This window comes from Chiloscyllium punctatum, chromosome 2 (genome assembly GCF_047496795.1).
Source record: "Chiloscyllium punctatum isolate Juve2018m chromosome 2, sChiPun1.3, whole genome shotgun sequence".
NCBI classification, from domain to species: Eukaryota; Metazoa; Chordata; class Chondrichthyes; order Orectolobiformes; family Hemiscylliidae; genus Chiloscyllium; species Chiloscyllium punctatum.
Window position 1 is genome coordinate 137926425 of NC_092740.1, and position 21969 is coordinate 137948393.

At 37.9% G+C, this 21969-nt stretch overlaps 1 protein-coding gene across 4 annotated transcripts in view; it reads right to left on the minus strand.

Annotated features, from left to right (window-relative positions):
• The window catches only part of LOC140490277 (ephrin type-A receptor 5-like), a 329076-nt gene that overhangs the window by 237503 nt on the left and 69604 nt on the right, over positions 1–21969 (minus strand). For all 4 annotated transcript variants that reach the window (XM_072589095.1, XM_072589094.1, XM_072589093.1 and 1 more), the window contains one exon: positions 20493–21156. In XM_072589095.1, coding sequence (XP_072445196.1) covers positions 20493–21156 — 664 coding nt within the window. The remainder of the gene's footprint in view (positions 1–20492; positions 21157–21969) is intronic.

Genomic DNA, 21969 nt, shown 5'->3' on the forward strand with positions numbered 1-21969 from the left:
ACCCTGCATCCTGAGGCAGTGTGTCATTGATCCGGATCCTCAAACAAGTGGAAACATTATTCCTACACTCAGTCTGTCCTAGCTCTGTCAGAAGTTTACACATTTCAATGACATTTCCTCTCATTCTTCTAAACTCCAGTGAGTACATGCCCAGTCAACCCCAGCTCTCCTCATATGACAAACTGGCCATGCAGAACCCAGCTTATCCTTTACGGCAAGTATATCTTTTCTTGGATAAGGGGATCAAAGCGGCACACAATCCTTCAGGTGTGGTCTCACCAAGAACCTGTGCAACTGCACTAAAAGACAAAAAATGCAGGAGAAACTCAGCAGGTCTGGCAGCACTTGTTCAGAGGCAGAGTTGCTTGTCTTCAGAACATTTTGAAAGAGTTGTCATCGGATGCAAAATGTTAACTCTGTATTTCTCTCCACAGTTGCTGCTGAATCTGAGTTTCTCCAATATATTATGCTTTAATTACATATTTCTAGCTCCATCAAATTTTGCTTTTATCTGGTACAGCTGCAGTAAGAAGTCTTTACTCCTGTACTCAAATTCTCTGGCAATGAAGGCCAACATAGTATTTGTCTTCCCAAATAATTGCTGCACCTGGATGCATGCTGTCAGTTACCAATGTACAAGAACACCCCAAATCCCAACATACATCAACATTCTCCAGTCTATCACCTTGTAAACGATCTTCAGCCATTCTGTTTTTCTTCCCTACAAAAGCGACAACTTTAAATTTGTCCAGTGCTTCTGCCATGAATTCGCCGACACAAGCAACTTGTCTGAATTGTCCTGACCTCTTTTTTCATCCTCTACACCCTCATGTAGTTTTGTGTCTCATCAACCCTTAGCTTCTTGTCACTTGTCACTTCAATTCTCCACCTTGATCACACTCCTCCTTTCTGTCTTTAGCATGCTGCAGTGATTCATGAATTCCATACACACTTAAGGAACAACACCTCAACTTTTGTTACAGCACTCCACAGTTTTCTGGACTTCAAGGTGAGTTCAACAACTTAAGATTATAACCACTGCCTCAATATTATTCAGATTGTACCTTGTCTGGTCATAGCTCACCTCGGACTCACCCCAAAATCTGTCCAACATCTTCAAGGCCCAAATCAGGAAGGTGATGGAATACTCCCCTCTTACCTGGATGAGTGAAACTCTAACAACACTCATGAAGCTTAACACCATCCACGACAAAGTAGCCTAATTGATTAGCACTAAGTCAACAAATATCTGTTCTCTCCATCACCAAACAGCACTGCGTACCACCTACAAAATATACTGCATAACTTCATCAAAAATCGTTAAACTGTACCTTCCAAATCCTCGACAACTTCCAACTAGAAGGATAAGGGCACCGAATATATGCGAACATACACACTACTTGCTGCAAGTATATCTCCCAGCCACTTTACATCTTGACTTGGAAATCTATCATCGTTCCTTCAAGTCACTGTGTCAAAGTCCAAGATCCCCCTTCCTAAAGGCATTATGGGTACATCTAGACCAAATTGACTGTAGCAGTTCAGAAAGGCAGCTCACCAAGACCTTCTCAAGGGCATTAGGAATGGGCAAATATTGCTGATCCAGCCAGTGACTCCCATATCCCAAAAGTGAAAAAAATAACTTGCTTCATTTTATCCTTTGCCATTCCCTTTTGCTTTTGTACCAATACATCTTTCATTTTTAATGCCCTCTACCCTCCACCCTATTACAGACCTTGCTTTTTGTCTTCTTTCCTTCACTTGCTCAAAACCTATTACACGTCTCCCTTTCCTCAGTTCCAATCTAGAGGCTTTGACCTGAAATGTTAACTTTGTTTCTCTCCACTGATGTTGCCCGTTACTCAGGAATTTCTGTTTTTAGTTCAGATTTTCTGCAGTTTTGTTTTTGTATTGATAAACCTTTTCTCCTGATATGTTTTTTGTTTGTATATTAGTTTTTGGGCATAAACGAGCAATGCTAGCCTCTGCGGAAACAGTGAGAGGTTATGTATAAAATGCTGGAAGCAGTCAGCAGTTTTGGCAGAATCTGTGGAAAGAGAAACAGAGTTAACATTCCAGTTCATCAACTTTAATCTGAATGGAGAAAAGTTTGAGATGTCACAGGCTAGAAGTCAGCACAGACAGAGACAGGGAAGTGGGGGAGGGGATAAAAGACTGAAGGGGAGACAGAAGTGATTAAATGACAAGGGGGACGATGGGGCAACTGAAAAAACAAAAGATGTGTCTGGAGGAGATGTAAATAGGAAAAAGCTGCAGTCCAGAAGTAAAACTACATTAGTTAACATTTTAAGGCAGTTTGACAGTATTTTAAATCATGTGCCCATGATGTTTCGGAGGAACAGCACAACTACAAACATCCAGTCCTATCAATTGTTCAAATACATTCGCTGTCGTTTTCACTATAGGCAAGAAAACAAAGCAAAGAAATCCAAAATATTATGTCAAATGACAAAAATTTTCAAAGTAATCTTGATTATTTCAATACAAGGAAAGTTTTGTAGCTATTTGCAGGTCCATTCACGATAGTGAATGCAGTCTGAGAAATATCTCAGAACTAGTTATGATAAATGCATTTCATATTTTCTGATTTGGTTCTGAATGTAATAAAAGAAGATGAACACGTGGTTGGACTGGGATTTCAGTTGAAGGCAAGCAACCTTTAAACTTCAGAAAATTAGTTAACTTTCCAGCACACAGCAGAAAGTAACTGATTCATGGACCACTTTTGGAGTCTGCTTACAATGCAGTGTTTTCACAGCAATTTCACAGGCTGATCATTTTGAATAAACTGCAGTTCTAACTGCTTTACAATATCACCCACACTACAGGATGAGATCTGAAACAGGATGTAACGTGGACAGTTTTAGCAAATTCCAGTCACGGCTCAGCCACAGCTGACTTCCCAAATGGGATCACAACTAAACAAGTATAATAGCTACTATAGAGTCATCTTTACAAAGATTGGTGCCATTGTGCATACATTAGCATCACGTTAGCTCTGGTAGAATGGAAACACATCCCTGTCTATGCACTATTAAGGTCTATTGTATGTGTAAACTCTATTTTTATTACCAACTTACAATTTGCAGGTAAAGTAATTACTTGTGATTTGTACAAAACACTAATACTGGCAATGCTACTGCATTTACTCACATTTACAGAAGGCTTTCACCATTCTCATTCCTAATGTTAAACAAATTAATTTTTGAATAAACAACCCAAGTGTCATGAAGAGTGTCATGACCAAAGTGACATGAAAAATAATGCAGAATTACTTAATTGCAATTCATTACACTTAATATAAAGCAGCATTCCTGCTTCTATCAGATTTGATATAACATTTCCCTTTAGCTTTTGACTAACCATCAAAGCAATCATTGTGCTAATTTGTTCAAGGAGCAGGCTAAACATGTTTGTATTAATGAGAATATTAAGTTGTGGCAAATGCAACAACCAACAAGATTAGCATCTTGCAAACCAGTTATATTAGGGTGATATCTAATTCATTTAGCATATTTCAAACAAAATATTCTGACCAAGTGAAAAGATAGGTTAATTTTTTTACTTGAAATTGTCTACTCATTATTATATGCAAACAAGTGAATTCAATAGAACTTACAGTCACGTAAGTTAAGGCACAAGAATTCAACTGTGGATAATGATTAGAGGGAAGCTGTGAGAATAGGAAAAGGTAGTTAGTGGGCGGCACGGTGGCACAGTGGTTAGCACTGCTGCCTCACAGCGCCAGAGACCTGGGTTCAATTCCCGCCTCAGGCGACTGACTGTGTGGAGTTTGCACGTTCTCCCCGTGTCTGCGTGGGTTTCCTCCAGATGCTCCGGTTTCCTCCCACAGTCCAAAGATGTGTGCGTCAGGTGAATTGGCCATCCTAAATTGCCTGTAGTGTAGGTTAGGGGTATGGGTGGGTTGCGGGGCGGTGTTGACTTGTTGGGCCGAAGGGCCTGTTTCCACACTGTAAGTAATCTAATCTAATCTAGTTTCAAGTGAGCCTCTCATACATTCTTTCACCTCATTTTATTCCAGATTTGCCTCCACCAGAATCAGCTTCATAATACTACTAGTTTGCTTGATTGGATTCATCTATACTGTGTGACTGATTTCCAAATGTTAGCTTAATAGAGCCAGAATCTGCTGAACCCATCCTTTGTCTATTGCTCAAGTTGATATTTCTGTCTCTGGGGGCACAAAAAGCTATTTCCAGAGGTAACTCCAGGCATCTCAGAAGGTATATCTGCCGTTGGTGACAGCATTGTATTGTAGACAGATTGTTAGATTACAGAAATCAGAATCAGAAGACTGCCCATTTTCTCAGGTTGAAAATGCTTGGTACCATAAAGGAAAGAAATTAATTTCCATCGAGGGATTTTTTTTACGAATTAAAGCAAGTCCATATGTGGCACTCATTGACTTGTGTCAACATCACATGCTAGAGGCAATGTATTACACATTACACACTGATTAAATCTTCTGGTTAGAAAATGATCTGCAATAGAACATTGCTGAAACTTGAATTCTAACTTTTCCATTTTTCTGCTGTATAATGCAACGCTAACAGAAAAGGCCTTATCATGACAAACTGTGCTTGCCTTAAAACCTTGTTATAACTATGGTAGCATGTTTTCTATTTACAGAAGTAGCAACTTTTATTATTGCTTGCTTCTGTATAAATAAACTTTGAACCAGTTGCTTTTGAACTTATGATGTGTACCTGAATGAGCTGTGCCAGAATGAACTGAATGTGGTGACTGTGGTAAACAAGTTGCTGGGGCCTGTAATCCATCCAGCAACTTTTACATACTTGCTCAATACAAAATCAAAGCTAAAGAATACATTCAGCACTGTCGTTGTAAGTAAGAGAAATGGGTTTTGTGCTTATTGATACCCTTTACTCAGTTAAATAAGCAAGAATCCCATGTAACTAGTGCAACAATTGGCATTCCTTTTTTATTTAACTATTTTTCTATTGAAACTTTTCAGAGATGTAATGACACACCACTGGAGTAGGTGGGACTTGAACTTGGGCCTCCCATCTCAGAGACAAGGACACTACATCTGCACAACAAGAGCCCTATTAACAATTGACATGTTAAGAGCTACAAATCAAATGTTTTGCCCGTTCCAATCAATAGCAATTTGTGTTAATTATCCAACAACTCAATTCTAAAACCTCTATTATCCTTAGAAAGAGAAAAGAATACGCTCAACAATTTGCAGCTTAATCCTGGCAAATTCCACCATAGCAACGTGAATGCAAAGTGCACACTAGTCTTATCAAATTATGTTTGACATCTTTGATAGTTGTGCATGTCAGATATGAAAATAAAGAGAGATCACACATTTCTCACACCAGTCACAGCATCAAGATCAGGCAATTTTCTCAATCTTCCCTGCCTATAATCCTGAGAGACGGCACTGAACCACATTCACAGCAGTCAGCTGAGGCTTGTCACCCTTAAGGCATTTAAGTGACTGGAAGCAACTGCCAATTAGCAGTGCCCAGTCCTGTCAATCTTCATGCTTCTTGAAATTGCATGCTCCCTTTAGTTAGGAACAAGCTGAGAGAAGTAGTCAATAACTTATTCACCTCAATGTTAGACTAACACATTTACTGACAATTCCATCATAAATCAGATTATAGTGACTTATAGTGAAATAGTTACCCTATTTACATTGTATTCCATTTCCCCCTTTTCTCTCTCTCTTTCCCCTATCTAGCCTCATGTGGCATTGTGGTCGAGCAAACACATGTACATTATGATTTATTTTTTATTTGTGACAGAGAAAGTGCTATTTTTTTTAATGCATTCAAAATAACAGTTAGTCCCCAACAGAATTAGAAACATAGGATCTGGAGAAAGTAATTTAGTTCCTCAAGTTTGTTCAATTATTATCATATTTTGAATGTAAGTCAATTCCATCCACTCACTTTATTTGCTTTGTGTGTGTGTTGACAACCCATCTAAAGAAATTTATTATCATATTCTTTTAAGTTGGCCAAGCATCAATAGCTTTTGGGACAAGATAATTCAAGGCTTTTATCCAAGTGTTTTGATACCAAGTGTTTCTTGCATTCACTCTCGAACTGTTTATCACTAGTTTTGAGATTGTGTCTCGTCATTTTGGAAACCCACATCCGAGTAAATTGCTTACCTCCATACACTATAATATAGAATCAGAGTCATTATAGAACCTGTGCAGTGTGGAAGCATACACCTTAAAAAATTTAAAAAATGTTATTTAATTTGGAAAATGGAAAGAAGTGCTAGCATTCATCAATATTTTAATTGTCTTTTCAACTGCCAATCAAACATTTTACACCTCCTTTAAAAAACACAGGACCCAATATTGGAGGAAAAGCCCTTTCAGTTGCATGGTTTTCTGACTGATATGATGTTTGACACTTGTACATGCTTGACCGATTTTGAAAAACGATTTGTTTTACTGAGCTGTGCCTCTTCCATGTGTTCTGCCATTAATAAATACCACCCAGATGTTGAGTGTTATTGGCTAAACAAAAGCAAATAGAGGGAAAAAAAACTCCAGCACAGGCTGATAGACTTCCAGAGGCATTTTATTTAGAAATACGTTTATCTACCAGTCTTCCTGTGATATAATTGTGTGAAAGGTAATAGGATTACAACAAACTATTGGCTACTTCAAACAACATATCTTTAATTCCTCAATCATGTTATTTACCAAGGTATACAAAAACTTGAGAGGTTAAATACTAGCATGCATTGTATGGGGCTACAACTCTGGCCTCTTCTGTGTCCTCAATCTCCTTCACATATAGTTGTTGGCTGTCTTGTCTTAAGCTGTGGAATTTCCTCCCTTCACCTCTCTATCTCTCTCTATTTCTCTCTTTTCCTTTGAGATACTTCTCTAACTTAGATGTATGATCAAGCATTTGGTATCCTGCCCAATTATCTTCTTATGTGGATGGGTCACAATATTTGTCTGATTGTGCTCCTCAGAAGCATTTTGAGATGGTTTACTATGTTATCAATGCTGTTAAAATGAAATTTAATATAATTGCTCAACGGCTTAAGTTTGAAAACTGAAAGACTGTTCATTCATCTTCTGCAATTCTAAAATATGATGTTACAATGTACTTGATGCAACCTCATATCTATAAATAACTGACAATCCTGTTTCTAGACCTATTTACAATTAAATAGATACAAAGACTTGTATCGACCATCAGCAGCAATATGTAAAGATTTTGAACAAAGAAATCAATTTATGTCCAGATGTGAGATATGTAATGTTAATGCATGGTATTACTTACTCTGCTTTTCTGTTATAAATGATTATAATTCCACTATACAGTGGACTGATTAAATCTCACTCCATTAAGTGGAAAATTATGGTACATACTTATGCTTACAAATGGTGGAAGTGTATTGATGTAATGGTGATTCACAGCTCTGGTCTCTCTTGACATCTGTCTTTTTAACATTAAACTCATATTCTCACCCAATTAGAAATATAATGTGTATAGATCTCAGCTGAATTCTCAAGTAGAACTTGGCTTTGAGAGAATAGCAACCTTTTTTTTAAATGCAGAAATTGAGTTAGTATTATATAATTCAGGTGCTGCTGAAAAATATAGTTCTTTGGCCAAAAGCAAAAAATAGTTGCTAAAATTTGAATAGTGCAGATACAGAAAATCTGACATTAAGGCAGACAATGCTAGAAATATGCAGCAGGTTACAGAACATCTATGGGGAGGACTAGAGCAAATATTTCAGGTTGATTGAAATGTCAGATGCTTTCTGATGCACTGAGTATTTCCAGCATTTTCTGTTCTCTTTTTATAGTTTTACATGCTAGTAACCAGTAGCAGGTCGTCTGTGCCCTTGTTACAAATGATTGTATTGTTGCTTGTAGAATCTTGATAATTATAACTTGCTGTACTTGTTGCAGATACTTTTCTAATCAACCTGATCAGAGATGTCTGCGTTTCCTAGCTCAGAGGTTAGGGACACTACTACTGCACTGCAAAAGCCTTCCATACTTGTTAGGAATGATTCTAAAATATAGTGGTGGCTGCAAAACATCTCCCGATGTCGTAAGTTATAGAAGCTATTTATGTTCTTTCTTAGTTTCTTTTTGACATTACTGAAAACTTGAGCCTTATATGTTTTATCAAAAAGTGTAATATTTATTACATTAAAGGTGACATAAATGAATGCATTATACATTTTTTAAAAAATTCTGCACTGAAGTAATTTGCATCTTTAATTATATTAGCAGATAAATAAACTAAAACTTCATACAATCAGGCAAACACTGATTCTTATGTTAAGCATTTATTGTTAATATAGATAGGTAATGTATTGCATTGCAGCATTTTTACATTAATGTGAGACAAATTGAAATCTTTAAATCTTCGTTGTAGCATACATTTTGAAGGCTTGATAAATGTGAGCCATTTGACTGAGAGACATCAATTTTTCATGAAAGAAGTTAGTGCATTTTTGACCTTTGCAGTATTACTGAGAGTTACATTGCTGCAGGGTGCAAGGATAATTGAATGATTCAAGGAAATATATTGTCCTATTTATTTTCTATGAAGGTTACAGCATTAAATGCTACAAAGAATGATGTATTCGTAAAGTTAATAAGACAGATTGGATGAAAAAAGGGATTATGTATGTCTATGTCTTATAGTCTCATAGATCAGTAAAGTTGATCTAGGAAATCAAGTAAGTAAAAGAGATATGGAGTAAAATGAACTATGCCAGTGAGAGAATAAACAGTCTTCTCTTTCAAGTTTGCACGTTGGCAGTAGATATTGGTCAATTTAATATTAAGTCGTCCACTAAATTTAATTTCAAAATGTGAACCAACAAGAACACAGATGTCAACACGGATTTATATCATCAGGGCACCAAGAAGTATTTTATTAGGCTGTATGGCATGTAATTAGGCCCTGCTGGATGACTAAACTCTGATTTAAATATTGACCAAAGGACTTTCATTCCACTGATCTGACTTTGGTTGAATGCTGTTCAGAACAGTCACAATTTGTTACCACCACATGCTGTACCATGAGATTGGCTTTCCTGGTCATTCCCTGCTTTAATTAGTTCTGTCACTTACTCAACCACAGAACATTTTACATTTATCACAACAGGAATGTAACATTTAAGAGAATTTAATGCAAAGCAAGATAAGGGAAAAGATTAACCATAAATCATGCTTGGTTATTAAATTCATCTGGTGTTTCATAAAATGAAAAAGAATATAAAACACACACCTCTTGAAGATTCTTTTAAAGCTATGTTGTAATGCCTTGTGAGAGAATTATAATGCTGATGGAAGGAAAAGATAGTGTGTTTACATCGCTTGTTTACAATCTGTTCAAAAATGAAAAGTCACAGCAAAATAAAACATGCTGCAGAAATATGAGGGCAAAATGAAATTCTTTGTAGATTACCGCATGCCCTTTGTTTTGGTACATCAATGCCAGACCATTTTTACACTAAGTAGAAACCAACTACCAATATGTTTCAAGCTTAATATTAACAAATATTCCAAGTGTACATCTGCATTGAGCATTAAATGTTAAATTATGCTAATTTACAGAAGTAATAAATAAATGCACATATTAAACTCACATGTAGACTGTTACCTTTCTGCACAACAATAGTTGCTTGATTTTATGATAACCCATTTGGTTTCTAATACCCATTTTTAGCATGAGAGTCGAAAAGTGTAGTGCTGGAAAAGCACAGCCAGTCATGCAGCATCGAAGGAGCAGGAGAATCAACGTTTCGGGCATAGGCCCTTCATCAGGAATGGGGTGGGAGGTGGGGTAGGGGAATGGAGTAGAGGGATAAATAAGAGGGTGGGGCTGGGGGTAAGGTGGCTGGGATAGCAATAGGTTGATGCAAGTGGAGGGTGATAGTGATAGGTCAGAGGGGAGAGTGGAACTGACAGGTGGAAAGGAAGAAGCACAGATAGGACAATTCAAGAGGGCGGTGCCGAGTTGGAGGGTTGGATCTGGGGTGAGATGGGGGGAGGGGAGATGAGGAAACTGGTGAAATCAACTCGGATGCTGTGTGGGTCCTAAGGTAGAAGATGAGGCATTCTTCCTCCGGGCGTCAGGTGGCTTGCATTTGGCAGTGAAGGAGGCCCAGGACTTGCATGTCCTTGGCGGAGGAATTGAAGTGGTCAGCCACAGGATGGTGAAGTTGTTTGGTGCGTGCTTCCCAGAGGTGTTCCCTGAAATGTCCCACGAGTTGGTGTCCTATGTCCCCAATGTAGAGAAGATCACATCGGAAGCAACAGACACAATAGATGAGGTGTCTGGATGTGCAGGAAAATCTCTGCCAGATGTGGATGAAGAGGGAGGTGTGGGCACAGGTTTTGCACTTCTTACGGTGGGAAGGGAAGGTGCCGGGAGTGGTGGGGGGCATGGACCTAACAAGAGAGTCACAAAAGGAATGGTCTCTGCAGAATGCTGATAGGGGTTAGCAAACATTGCTGGCCGCACGGAAATATATTTCCCCCTCAAATGTCTACCAGACAATTGTTATTCATTTAACATGAACTGCTCAGATGAACCTCTGACTTTCTAATGCAAAAATTCACGTTTCTCTATAAAATTGTAGAGTCGTGTCTGTTTAAGTGTAAGTTAGAACATATTTACCCAATGCTTAAACAAGCATCAACATTACATATAAATGGATTCCTACACAATTAACAAAGTTTCACAATGATTATATGTTGCAAAAAGTATGTTTTTTTAATTTAATTTATAACTGTCACACGTACCATGAAGAAGTGAAAAGTATCATTTTGTGTGACATCCAGGTAAATCATACCGTACACAAGTATATCAGGGTAAAAGAACAGAATGCAGATTATAGTGTTGCAGCTACAGAGAAAGTGAGGAGAGAGATCAACTCTAATATATGAGAGATCAGTTCAAAAGTCAGATAATGGTGAGGAAGAGACTGTTCTTGAATCTGTTGGTACATGTTTTCAAACTTGTGTATCTTCTGGTTATAAGTTTGGTCACTGAGCTGGTAGATTTGTTCTCAGATGTTTTTTCACCATATTAGGTAAACATCATCAGTGAGCCTCTGATGAAGCACTGGTGTTCTGTCCTGCTTACTATTTATCTGTTTGTTGTGGTGGGTGATATCACTTCTGGTTCTTTTACTGAGAGGTTGGTAAATGGGGTCCGAATCAATATGTTTGTCAATGGAGTTCTGGTTTGAATGCCAGGCCTCTAGGAATTCCTAGCTTTGTCATCACAAAGTGCAAAAAATTAGAAGAAACCCACAAAGACACAAACAACATCCTTACCAATATTAAGTTCACCAAAGAGGAAAAGAACAACAGACTCCCCTTCCTAGATGTCACGGTAGAATGCAAAGCTAATGGACAGCTACATTCCAGCATTTACAGGAAAGCCACACACACTGACCAGATACTCAACTACAGGAGCAATCATCCCAACACCCACAAATGGAGCTGCATCAGGACATTATTTAAATAGCCACAACACACTGCAGCACCCAGGAGCTAAGAGAAGCCAAAGAAAAACACCTATGCAATGTATTCAGTAACAACGGGTACCCGATAAGTGCAGTCTGCCGATTCCTACACAATAGACTTAAACAAGAAGACACAACACACCCAGAAACTTTAGCCACCCTGCCATACATTAAAGACATCTTAGAATATTCTAGCACCAACATACTGAAACAGTTCCTAATTAATTTAAAGGACCCCGTACCAACAACCAGCAGACAAATGTCATATACAAAATACCCTGCAAGGATGCAACAAACATGACATTAGGCAGACGGGCAGGAAGCTAGTCACCAGGATAAATGAGCACCAACTAGCCACCAAAAGACATGACTAACTATCACTAGCATCCATAAACACAGATGAAGTGGCACACCAGTTTGACTGGGACAATACATCCATCCTGGGACAGGCTAAACAAAGACATGCACAGGAATTCATAGAGGCCTGGCATTCAAACTGGAACTCCATTAACAAACATATCAATTTGAACCCCATTTACCAACCTCTCAGAGAAAGAACCAGTAGTGATATCACCCACCACAACAGACCAAGACAGATAAATAGCAAGCAGGACAGAACACCGGTGATTCATCGAAGGCTCACTGATGATGTTACCTAGCATGGTGACAAAATGTCTGAGAACGAATCTACCAGTTCAGCAAGCAAACTTATCATCTGATCCACAACCTGAGCCAAAAATCTTCATCAAAATTCTGTACCTTCTGCCCAATGGAAGAAAGTAGATGAGACTATAACCAGGCTGGGAAGAGTTTTTGATTATGTTAGCTGCTTTCCTGATGCAGCGGAAAGTATAGATGGAGCCAATGGAAGGAAGGTTGACTTCATGATGGACTGGCTACATTCACAACTCTCTACAATTTCTTGCAGTCTTGGGCAGAGCAGTTGCCCTATCAAACTGTTAGATATCTAGATTGCATTCTTTCTATGGTGCATCTATACAAGTTGGTAAGAGTTATTGTGGACACTACTAATTTCCTTAGCTTTCCAAGGAAAGTGTGATTTCTTAACCATAGCATCGACGTGGATGGATGAGGACAGGTTGTTGGTGATATTTACTCCTAGGAACTTGAAGCTCTCAACCATCTCCACCTCAGCATCATTGATGCAGACAGAGGCGTGTTTTTCACTCCACTTCTGAAAGTCAATGACCAACTCCTTCATGTTGCTGACATTCACAGAGAACTTGTTGTATTTAGGGCATGCTACCAAGCTCTCTATCTCTTTCTTGTACTCTGTCTTGTCATTGTTTAAGATCCAACCCAATATGGTGGTGTCATCAGCAAACTTGTAAATGGAATTAGAGCAGAAGGTGACTATACAGTCATGAGTGTATAAGGAGTACAGTAAGGGGGTGGGTAAGCAGCATTGAAGGCCCAAATCTCTGTGGTTCTGCCCATTTGATCCCACTGTAATAGGGATCCTGCAGCATTTGTGAACTAAAACCAGGTGTAATCTGTGACAAGCACCTGATGAAGGTGCAGCGCTCCGAAAGCTAGTGCTACCAATAAACCTGCTTGACTATAACCTGGTGTTTTATGATTTTTAACTTTGTACACTGCAGTCCAACACCAGCATCTCCAAATCAGGTGTAATCTGGTAACTGATCCAAGTGTTGACATTTTAGGTTTCAACTTTCCACAGAAAATGTGAGTGATATTCAACCGCTTCAGGACAGGCCATGAGACAGATCATGGAAAATGTGACCATTTGCAGCAGAAATGGAACCTGAGGAATCTGAGCTCAAATTGTGGCTGTGGCAAATGTCAAGTCTAAAACTGCAGTACAGTATTCAGGGAATGCCACGCTGTTGGAGGGGCCATCTTTCAGATCAGCCATTCAAACATGATAAGATAAAAGAGCCCAACTTTGAACAAGAGCAGGAAAACTATGTTGTGTCCTGTCCAATCTTTATCCCTCAGTCAACATCATGGAAACAAATTATCTGATCATTAGTGCACTGATGTTGTGTGAGTTTTTGTGTGAAATTTGGCTGCTGTGTTTTCTATATATCCATACTGACTCCACTTCAAGTGTACTTCAATAGCCATCAAGTACTTTGAGTGGGCTAGTTGTTTGAAGACATTTAATAAAATGCAATAAAATGCATTTCTCTTTCCAAACAGATGGTTCAAGAAGCTTCCTTTCCTGCCAATAATGTGTAAACAAAAAAGAATACTGTCTAACCATTGGCCCAAAGGCTCAAGTTTCATTTAAGTGCTATCAGCCACTGAAAAATTAAAAAGAATAAATAAGTAATAATTGGCTACAATGCTTTTACTTCATTACAAGTTATTGGAAATAAAAAGTAATATTTTAGATGTTTTATTGCAAACTGACCACAAACTTCACCTGGGTACAATCGATGTCCATCTACCTGTATGGGAAACCAGTTAGTGTCCCACTTCAATTTAAAAGAAGCACTGTCTGTTCAAAGCTATTAGCTACAGCCCTGGCAAATGTGTATGGCACAAGATAGCCAGAGTTCTACTATGATGACACTTAGACCTATCACCTACCCCTGACACATCTAACCAGCCAACCAATTATTGAGCCTAAATCCAACTTTAGAACTTTAATGTATTTTAAAAAACTTCAGTTTTAATGACATACAGTCATAGAGCCATCGAGATGTGCAACACAGAAACAGATCCTTCAGTCCAACTTGTCCATGCCGACCAGATAGCCTAAAATAATCTAGTTCCATTTGCCAGCATTTAGCCCATATCCCTCTATAATCTTCCTATTCATATACCCCTCAGTACTCCTTAATTTTACCAGCTTCCACCACTTGCTCTGGCAGCTCATTCCATACACACACCACTCTTTACATGGAAACATTGTCCCTTAGGTCCCTTCTAAATCTTTTCCCTCGCACTTTAAACCTATGCTCTCTAGTTTTGGACTCCCCTACCATAAAGACAAGACATTGTCTATTTACCCTATTCATGCCCCTCATAATTTTATAAACTTCTACAAGGTCACCCGACAGCCTGCAACAATCCAGGGAAAATAGCTGCAGCCTATTCAACCTCTCCCTGTAGCTTAAAACCTTCCAACCCTGGTTGCATTCTTGTAAAGCTTTTCTGAACTCTTTAAAATTTCACAACATCCTTCCTGTAGCAGGGCAACCAGAATTGGATGCAGTATTCCAAAAGTGGCCTAACAATTTTTTTCTTCCTAAGCAAAAACTTCCTCTTGATTTTATGTACTTCTTCAAAAATATCCTAGGTGAAGATTAAACACATTCAATTTAAAATTTATGCATTTAACCCACTTTTAAATACGAGCATGTTGAGTTTGAAAATTTGAGATTAGTTCTAGAACCTGTAGATAGAAAAGCTGGCATCAGCACAAGCAACTATGAAACTCAAACATTGTAAAACCCAACTAGTTTCCTAATTTCCTTTTAAAGAAGGAGACCTTCCCAGTCCAGAAGAAACGGTTTATCCAGGATTGCCTTAGGCTCCATTCCCACTGAAATGTAGTGGACTGTTTACTGCCATCAGGGTAAAGAAAGGTAGACAATCAATGGCTTTAATAACAGCAGTGTACCCAAATCTTGAGAATGAGTCCTGCAAAGGATTTAATCTCATTTCTGAACAGAGGAACGAACGAAAATGCAACCACCAAGCTGCTGTTCAAAGTTAATGTTTTAACAAATTTTGTTCAAATTCTTCAAACTGCTTCGTGGGATATCAAAATGTTGCCATTAGTAACTTGGAACATTTTCTGCACAGTTATGAGTCCACAAGATTGTCCGATTAAGTGACAGCACCTCTTAAATTAAAGATTAAATTCAACCAAAGCAATTTGCACCATTTCACAGAACTTTGTGCTTAGCAGAGAATGAATAGTGTACTGTTGTTTGCCATTGAGTAAATAGCCATAAAATATATAACAGCCTGGCTTTCTAACAAATGAAGACCAGAACACAATCATACAAACGTTCATTCAAATGAAATTCATATTCCCTGTGTGTTTAAAAATACTGCAAGTAAGTAATGCACATGAAAATAACTGGATATAGGATTACATAGTTTTTCTAACAATTCCAGCATTTATTATTATTAATTTTTTTGTTGCCAAGAACTAAGACTTTTTTAATGAGCTTTAATAATCTATTGAAATTTAAACATTGTATATTGTCACACTTCTTGTTTCATTATAATTGATGTTTACTGTTACGTAGAAACACGTTACTCTCATTTCAACTCGTCATATTGTAATTGCAACTCTATTATCAGTGACATCTATGACTGTGATGTCACCACTGACAGAAGGATGGTAATAAATGTAACATGTTTAGAAAGGCTGTTTAACTTTAGAAAAAGCAAATATCAATGTTTATAACAGAATATAAACTAAAGACAAAATAAATTACTTACTGAATCATTTCTGCATGCTCCTCACACAATAATCGCTAACTTTCTAACTTTGCTTCTCAAAAGATGCTCCCAATCACAGATGAATCTTAGAATCATTATGGTGCAAAACAAGCCATTTGGTCTGTTGAGTCTACACCAACCATCCAAACAGCATCCCATCCTATCCCTGCAGGGCAGCCCCCCCCCCCCCCCCCCCCACCCCCCGCCTCCCATTTACCATGGGTAACCCATCTAGCCGACACAACCCTGGAGACAATTTAGCATGGTAAACCCACCTAACCTGCACACCTTTGGACTGTGGGAGATGATTTGCTGTTTTCAATTTTTATAAAGTCTCCTGTCTCGTCTTAAAGAACGCTTGCCACTAATGATTTTTCATTTAAGGCTTGGTTAAATCAGAAAGATTCTCTACACTGCTAGCTCAGCAACTTTTCCAATATGTTTGTAAATCATGATTTGTTAGGCTGCAATTTACACAGAGGTTTGGCTTTTTGGAATTGGTGTTTGTTTTTCTGCATTTGCTGCCAAGACAAACAAAAATAAAGACTATTACATCAGAGTTCCTGTGATCCTCTGGCATAAGTTTGATGGACCACCATGTCAATTACCAGGCAGAGTATTTTCCCAGACTTTCCCAATATTGCTGCATTCCTTTTGAGTCCAGAACTGTGCTCACAACTGTGTGGTCTAGCCAAGGTTATAAAAAAGTATAATTATTTTTGCAAATATATGTTCAGGTCTCTTTGCATCTTTGGCCTAATTATATATTTTTTACTTTAAAAGGAGTAGATGACCCTTTATTTCTTCCTACCGTTTAGATCTGAGACAACAGGAAATTTTCTCACTCGACATTTAGATTTTCAAATTCTTTCCCACAAAGCAGTTAGATGTACACAATCATGAATATATTTAGGACAAAGATCAATAAATCTTTGGGTTCAAAGGGAATTACAGGATATGCAGATAGTGCATGAAGGTGGACTTGGGTAAGGAGATCAGCCATGATCTTGCCAAATGGTGGAGCAGAATTGAAGGATTAAATGGCCCACTCTTAGGCATTTGCCTTCAAATGCAGCAACTCAAACATGAAATTATGTGCCACTAAAAACAGAAGTTGCTGAATACGCTCAGCAAGTCTGGCAGAATCTGTGAAGAAAAATCGGAGGAAGACCCACCGGACCTGAAACATTAACTCTGACTTTTCTTCACAGATGATGTCAGACCTGCTGAACATTTACAGCAACTTCTGTTTTTGTTCCTGATTTACAGCATCCGCAGTTCTTTCAGTTTTTATGAAATTATGTGCTGTTTAATCACCCATTCTTAAGAGTTGTCAACATTTTACATTTTGTTGCAGTTTTCCCCAATAGCAACTACATCTCCAAACTAGTTGTTTTCATGAATTTTTCATTTTGCATTTCTGTTTACTTATCACAATCATTTACATAAATTGTTGACAGTAGGGGGCGGAGCACCAATTCCTGTGAAACACCTTATCCCACTTTTCACCAGTCTTTAACTTGCCTTTAACCCTTACTCAATTATCTGTTTTGTAAACAATTTGTTACCTAGTCTGGGTTTTGTCACATGGTTAAATATTCTTCTCTGGTCTACATTATCTAAGGTCTTTTGAAAGTTTGAATGTAGCACATCCACTAACTCTTGTTGACTTTTTATGTCACATCTTCAAAGGATTAAAAATGTTAATCAAAAAGAGCTCATCTTTGTTATATATTTGGATTCTAGATATTTTTGTCTTACATGAGTGAAAACAAAAGTTTCATTATCTAAGCTAAATCCAGGGTCCACAGTTCCCTGGATTTGTTCTTTTATTTGAAATATGAGAATCAATTTAGTGTATGCCAAACTTCTGGTCCCATTCCTCTTCCAATTTCCTTCTTCAAAAATAAATAATAATACATGTTTTACCATTTGTCCCTCGCTGCTTTGTGTGTGTACAGATCCATTCAGGCCCATGATTTTATCCTGGAATTATGATTAGTTTATTAATTATCATTTGGTAATATTTCTGACCTTTCCTCTAATGCCATGAAATAGTTTTTCCATTCATACTTGAATTATAAATAAACATGTTTTTACCTGCAGATACAAGTGTGTTAAGGATCAAGTTTGGGCATGCATTAAACTATATTGCCCTGTATTGTTGGATTTTCACTAATTGTGGGCACATTGCATGGAACCTCCAATTAAAGCCTGTGAGGTGAAGGAAATAGAACGTAAGAATAGGATAGTTCCAAATACTGCAAAGTTTAAGTGAGTAAGCAGAAATTTGGCTGATGGAGAGCAATGTGGGAAAATGCAAACTTGTTCACTTTGGCAGGAAAATAGAAAAACAAACAGCACATTACTTAAATCAGGAACGATTGCAAGACTCTGAAGTGCAGACCTATTGGGTGTTATGGTCAATGAATCACAAAAGAAAATGCAACTCAAAGGTATTGCGAGTGATTAAGGAGGTAAATTAGAATCAGAATGCCTATAGTGTGGAAATAGGCCCTTCAGCCCAACATGTCCACACCAAAGATTAATCCACCCAAAACCCCACTCCCCATATATTTACCCCTGACTATTGCACCTAACCTACACATCCCTGAACAATGGACAATTTAGCATGGCCAATTCACCTAACCTGCACATCTTTGGACTGTGGGAGGAAACCGGAGCACCCAAAAGAAACTCACACAGACAATGTACAAACAGTCACACAGGGCTGGAATTGAACCCAGGTCCCTGGTGCTGTGAAGCAGCAGTGCTAATCACGGAGCCATCGTGCCACCCCAAGCTATGATTTATTGCAAGAAGACCTGAACATAAAAAAAGGGATGTTTGGCTAAGCTCATAAAAGACATTGGGGAAATTAAATCTGGGATAGTGTGGACAGGTTTAGTTTTCTCATTTAAGAAAGGAGCTAATTACATTCAAAATGGTTCAGGGAAGATTCACTCAACTAATTCCTGGGGCTGAGGTAGTAATCCTATGAGGCTAGCTTGGACATTTGACACTTCTATCCTCTGGAATTTAGAAGAATGAAGGAGAACTTTTGAGATATAAGATACTGAATAGACTTTCCAGGGTGGATGCTAAAAGGATGTTTCCCACTTTGAGAGATAACCACAGAACAGAGTTTAAAAAAAAAGAGGTCTCTCATTTAAGACAGATTATGAGATTTGTTTTTTTTTTCCTCTGTGAGTTCCAAGTCAATGTGATTCTCTTTGCCTAAAACATGGAAGCATGTTCATTGAATTATTTTTCAAAAAAATTTCATACAATTTTGTTGTTTCCTTCCTGTGTCATCCTGTTGGGCAGTGAGTTCCAGATCCCCAGGACACTCCACTAGAAAACGTTTTACTCCTTTTCTCTTTAAATCAGCTACCAATGAGTTTAAATTTATTCCATCTACAGCGGGAAGTAAGTCATTCCTATCCATTCGACCCTTGGTTCTCTAAATCTCAAAGAAATCTCTACTCAGCTCTCTTTTATGACGAAACCAGCTTCCCTGGCTTTAATATGTTCCACTCCAATAACATCCTTGTAAATCATCTCTTGAGCAATCACATCCTTCCTGAACTGCAATGCCCAACTATTACATGCAGTACTCTAGCTGTGATCAACCTGTGTTTTATGTATTTCAAGTATTATTCTTGTTGTTGGAGTATTCAAAATATTAGGTATCTTAGGTGCCTACGTTCACCACTTTATTTGCCTATCTTGCTACCATTAAGGCAAGAGATTGATGAATAATAGCTAGAGAACACAGGAATTGCAAAGCATTGAATAACTGGAATTTTGTAGAGAGCAGAGATAGAATGAAATTGGTATAATACGAGGGCTTTATACAAGAACTTTAAATCCAACAAGTGATTTCATGTTTTAAGCATTAATTCATGTTGCTACACTTTTTTAAAACATTTATTTAATAAATGAGGAAGAAATGAAACAGTCTTTCCGGGCCATGCCAGTCCAAGGATTTAAAATGCTAATTGCAGCTATAGAATAAAGGGAATATTTTCTGCATCTGGCCTATGTTTCACAGTGTATGTGCTACTTCAACCTATGACAACTCTAGGCTCTACCTTATGCAAAAAGATGGCTATTAATGCAAACTGCAAACTAATGCAAGCCATAAATTTCAAGCTCATTTCTCCCTTAGATGAGGTCATCCTCATCATTCCATGTACATGAGAGACATATTGGAAAATGAAGGCAGAGAAGCCTTCCCTTGCATCCAAGACCGTGCCACCCTCCACTAGATATCATACCCCTGATACACAGCATGTGTACAACAACACAAGAATCACTTATAGCTACCTGTAATCCAAACTATCTTCCGTTTTTCTTTTTTATTTCATTGTTAATTACATACTAGATTAAATAGTCACCTAGGAATTAAAATTATCAGGTTTTCTTTGTATTTGTTGCTGTTTTGATGAAAACTGGAGATAATAACAGAAGCACTTTTTGGTGGTTTAACTTACCTTGACATTTGTTACCTTGCTCTTCATAGCCTTCTTTGCACATGCACTTCCCTATTGGGACCAACCATTCCCCATCAGCACTGCAGTACATTTTTGGAGTGTCATCTTTGATTGAGTTGTTGACACACGTGCCTTGCACTTCTACCAGTGAGGATGAATCAGCCCCTGTTATCGTGTCTTCAAAGAAAGCAAGGTTGTGGAAAGTAGATGGGCACTTCTTGTAGTACACACGTACAGAGACCAGAGCAATACAGGCACCAACATCTTGAAATGCTAGATAGAATCCCTTTTTAGACAGTGGGCCAACATCTCGCACTTCTGTATTTAACTTCATAACTCGATCTCCAAGGTCAAGCTCTGTGAAACTTTCATCTGCTGCTATTGTATCAATTTTAATGTACTGGTTTTCTCTGATATTTCTCCCATCTTCATCATTGGATTCAAAATGATATACATTAAAAGTCTCTTTGCAGGTTCCAAGACCTCCAGGAAGACTATTGCAGTCTCTTAATGTAAATTTTAGCTCAATGAATATACGGCGGGCCCCTTCATTGGAGATCCAGTTAGTTTGGAGCCAGTTATTCTGATTTTGCTCCATAACATTACACACTTGGTACGTGTGTATTGGAGTGTAATTCTCATCAACCTCACTGATTTCTTCCCACTGTGAAAGTAAGCAGAAGTACAGCATTAAATACAACATTGTAAAGCAACATGTCACAATGTTAATAAACAGTATTTGTCATGGCAGATCTTTGGGGAATTCACAGGTTAGTCATTATTAAAATATCATAAGTTACAACATTTGCAATAAAAATGCAGCAGTAAGGTGATTTCTTTTGGTAATCAGTACATGCGTGTTTTGTTCTTTCATTTCTATATTTCACAGGCAATTCTATTTATCTTGTCCCATTATTTTATTTCTCTTTCCTACTCACTTCTGTATCTTTCTTTTCTGCACTTTATACTCCTGTTTATCCCTCTTTGTTTCTTCGCTTCTCTCCCTCCTTCATTCCATTTATTTCTCCCTTTGGTTCTCACTTCCTCCTCTATCATTTATGTTTCCTTCCCTTTTCTCTTCTTCATTTCCTTTCTCACATCCTTAACTTTCTTTTTGTTGTTTTGTTTATATCTCTCTCCTGCTTTGACTTCTTTAACTTTTCTATTTTTCACCTTCACTTTTGTTTCTCTCCTCTTCTTTCAACTCTATTTCTCTACTTCTGTTTCTTTTTAATTGTCCTCCTCATTTCTGTGTACGAGCGTGTCTCCCTCACTCTCTCTGTTTTGCTTTCTTCCCTTTCTCACATTTTTGTATTATTTTTGCATTTCATTTCTGCATTTCTTTAATACACTTCAAACTTATATTCTCCTGTTACTCCTTTTCTAATTTTCCTGCCTTACTTTCTATCAGCACTTTTCTTCCGTCTTCTCATTCATGTCTATCTTTCTCTGTCACACTTGCTCACTTCTGTAATAG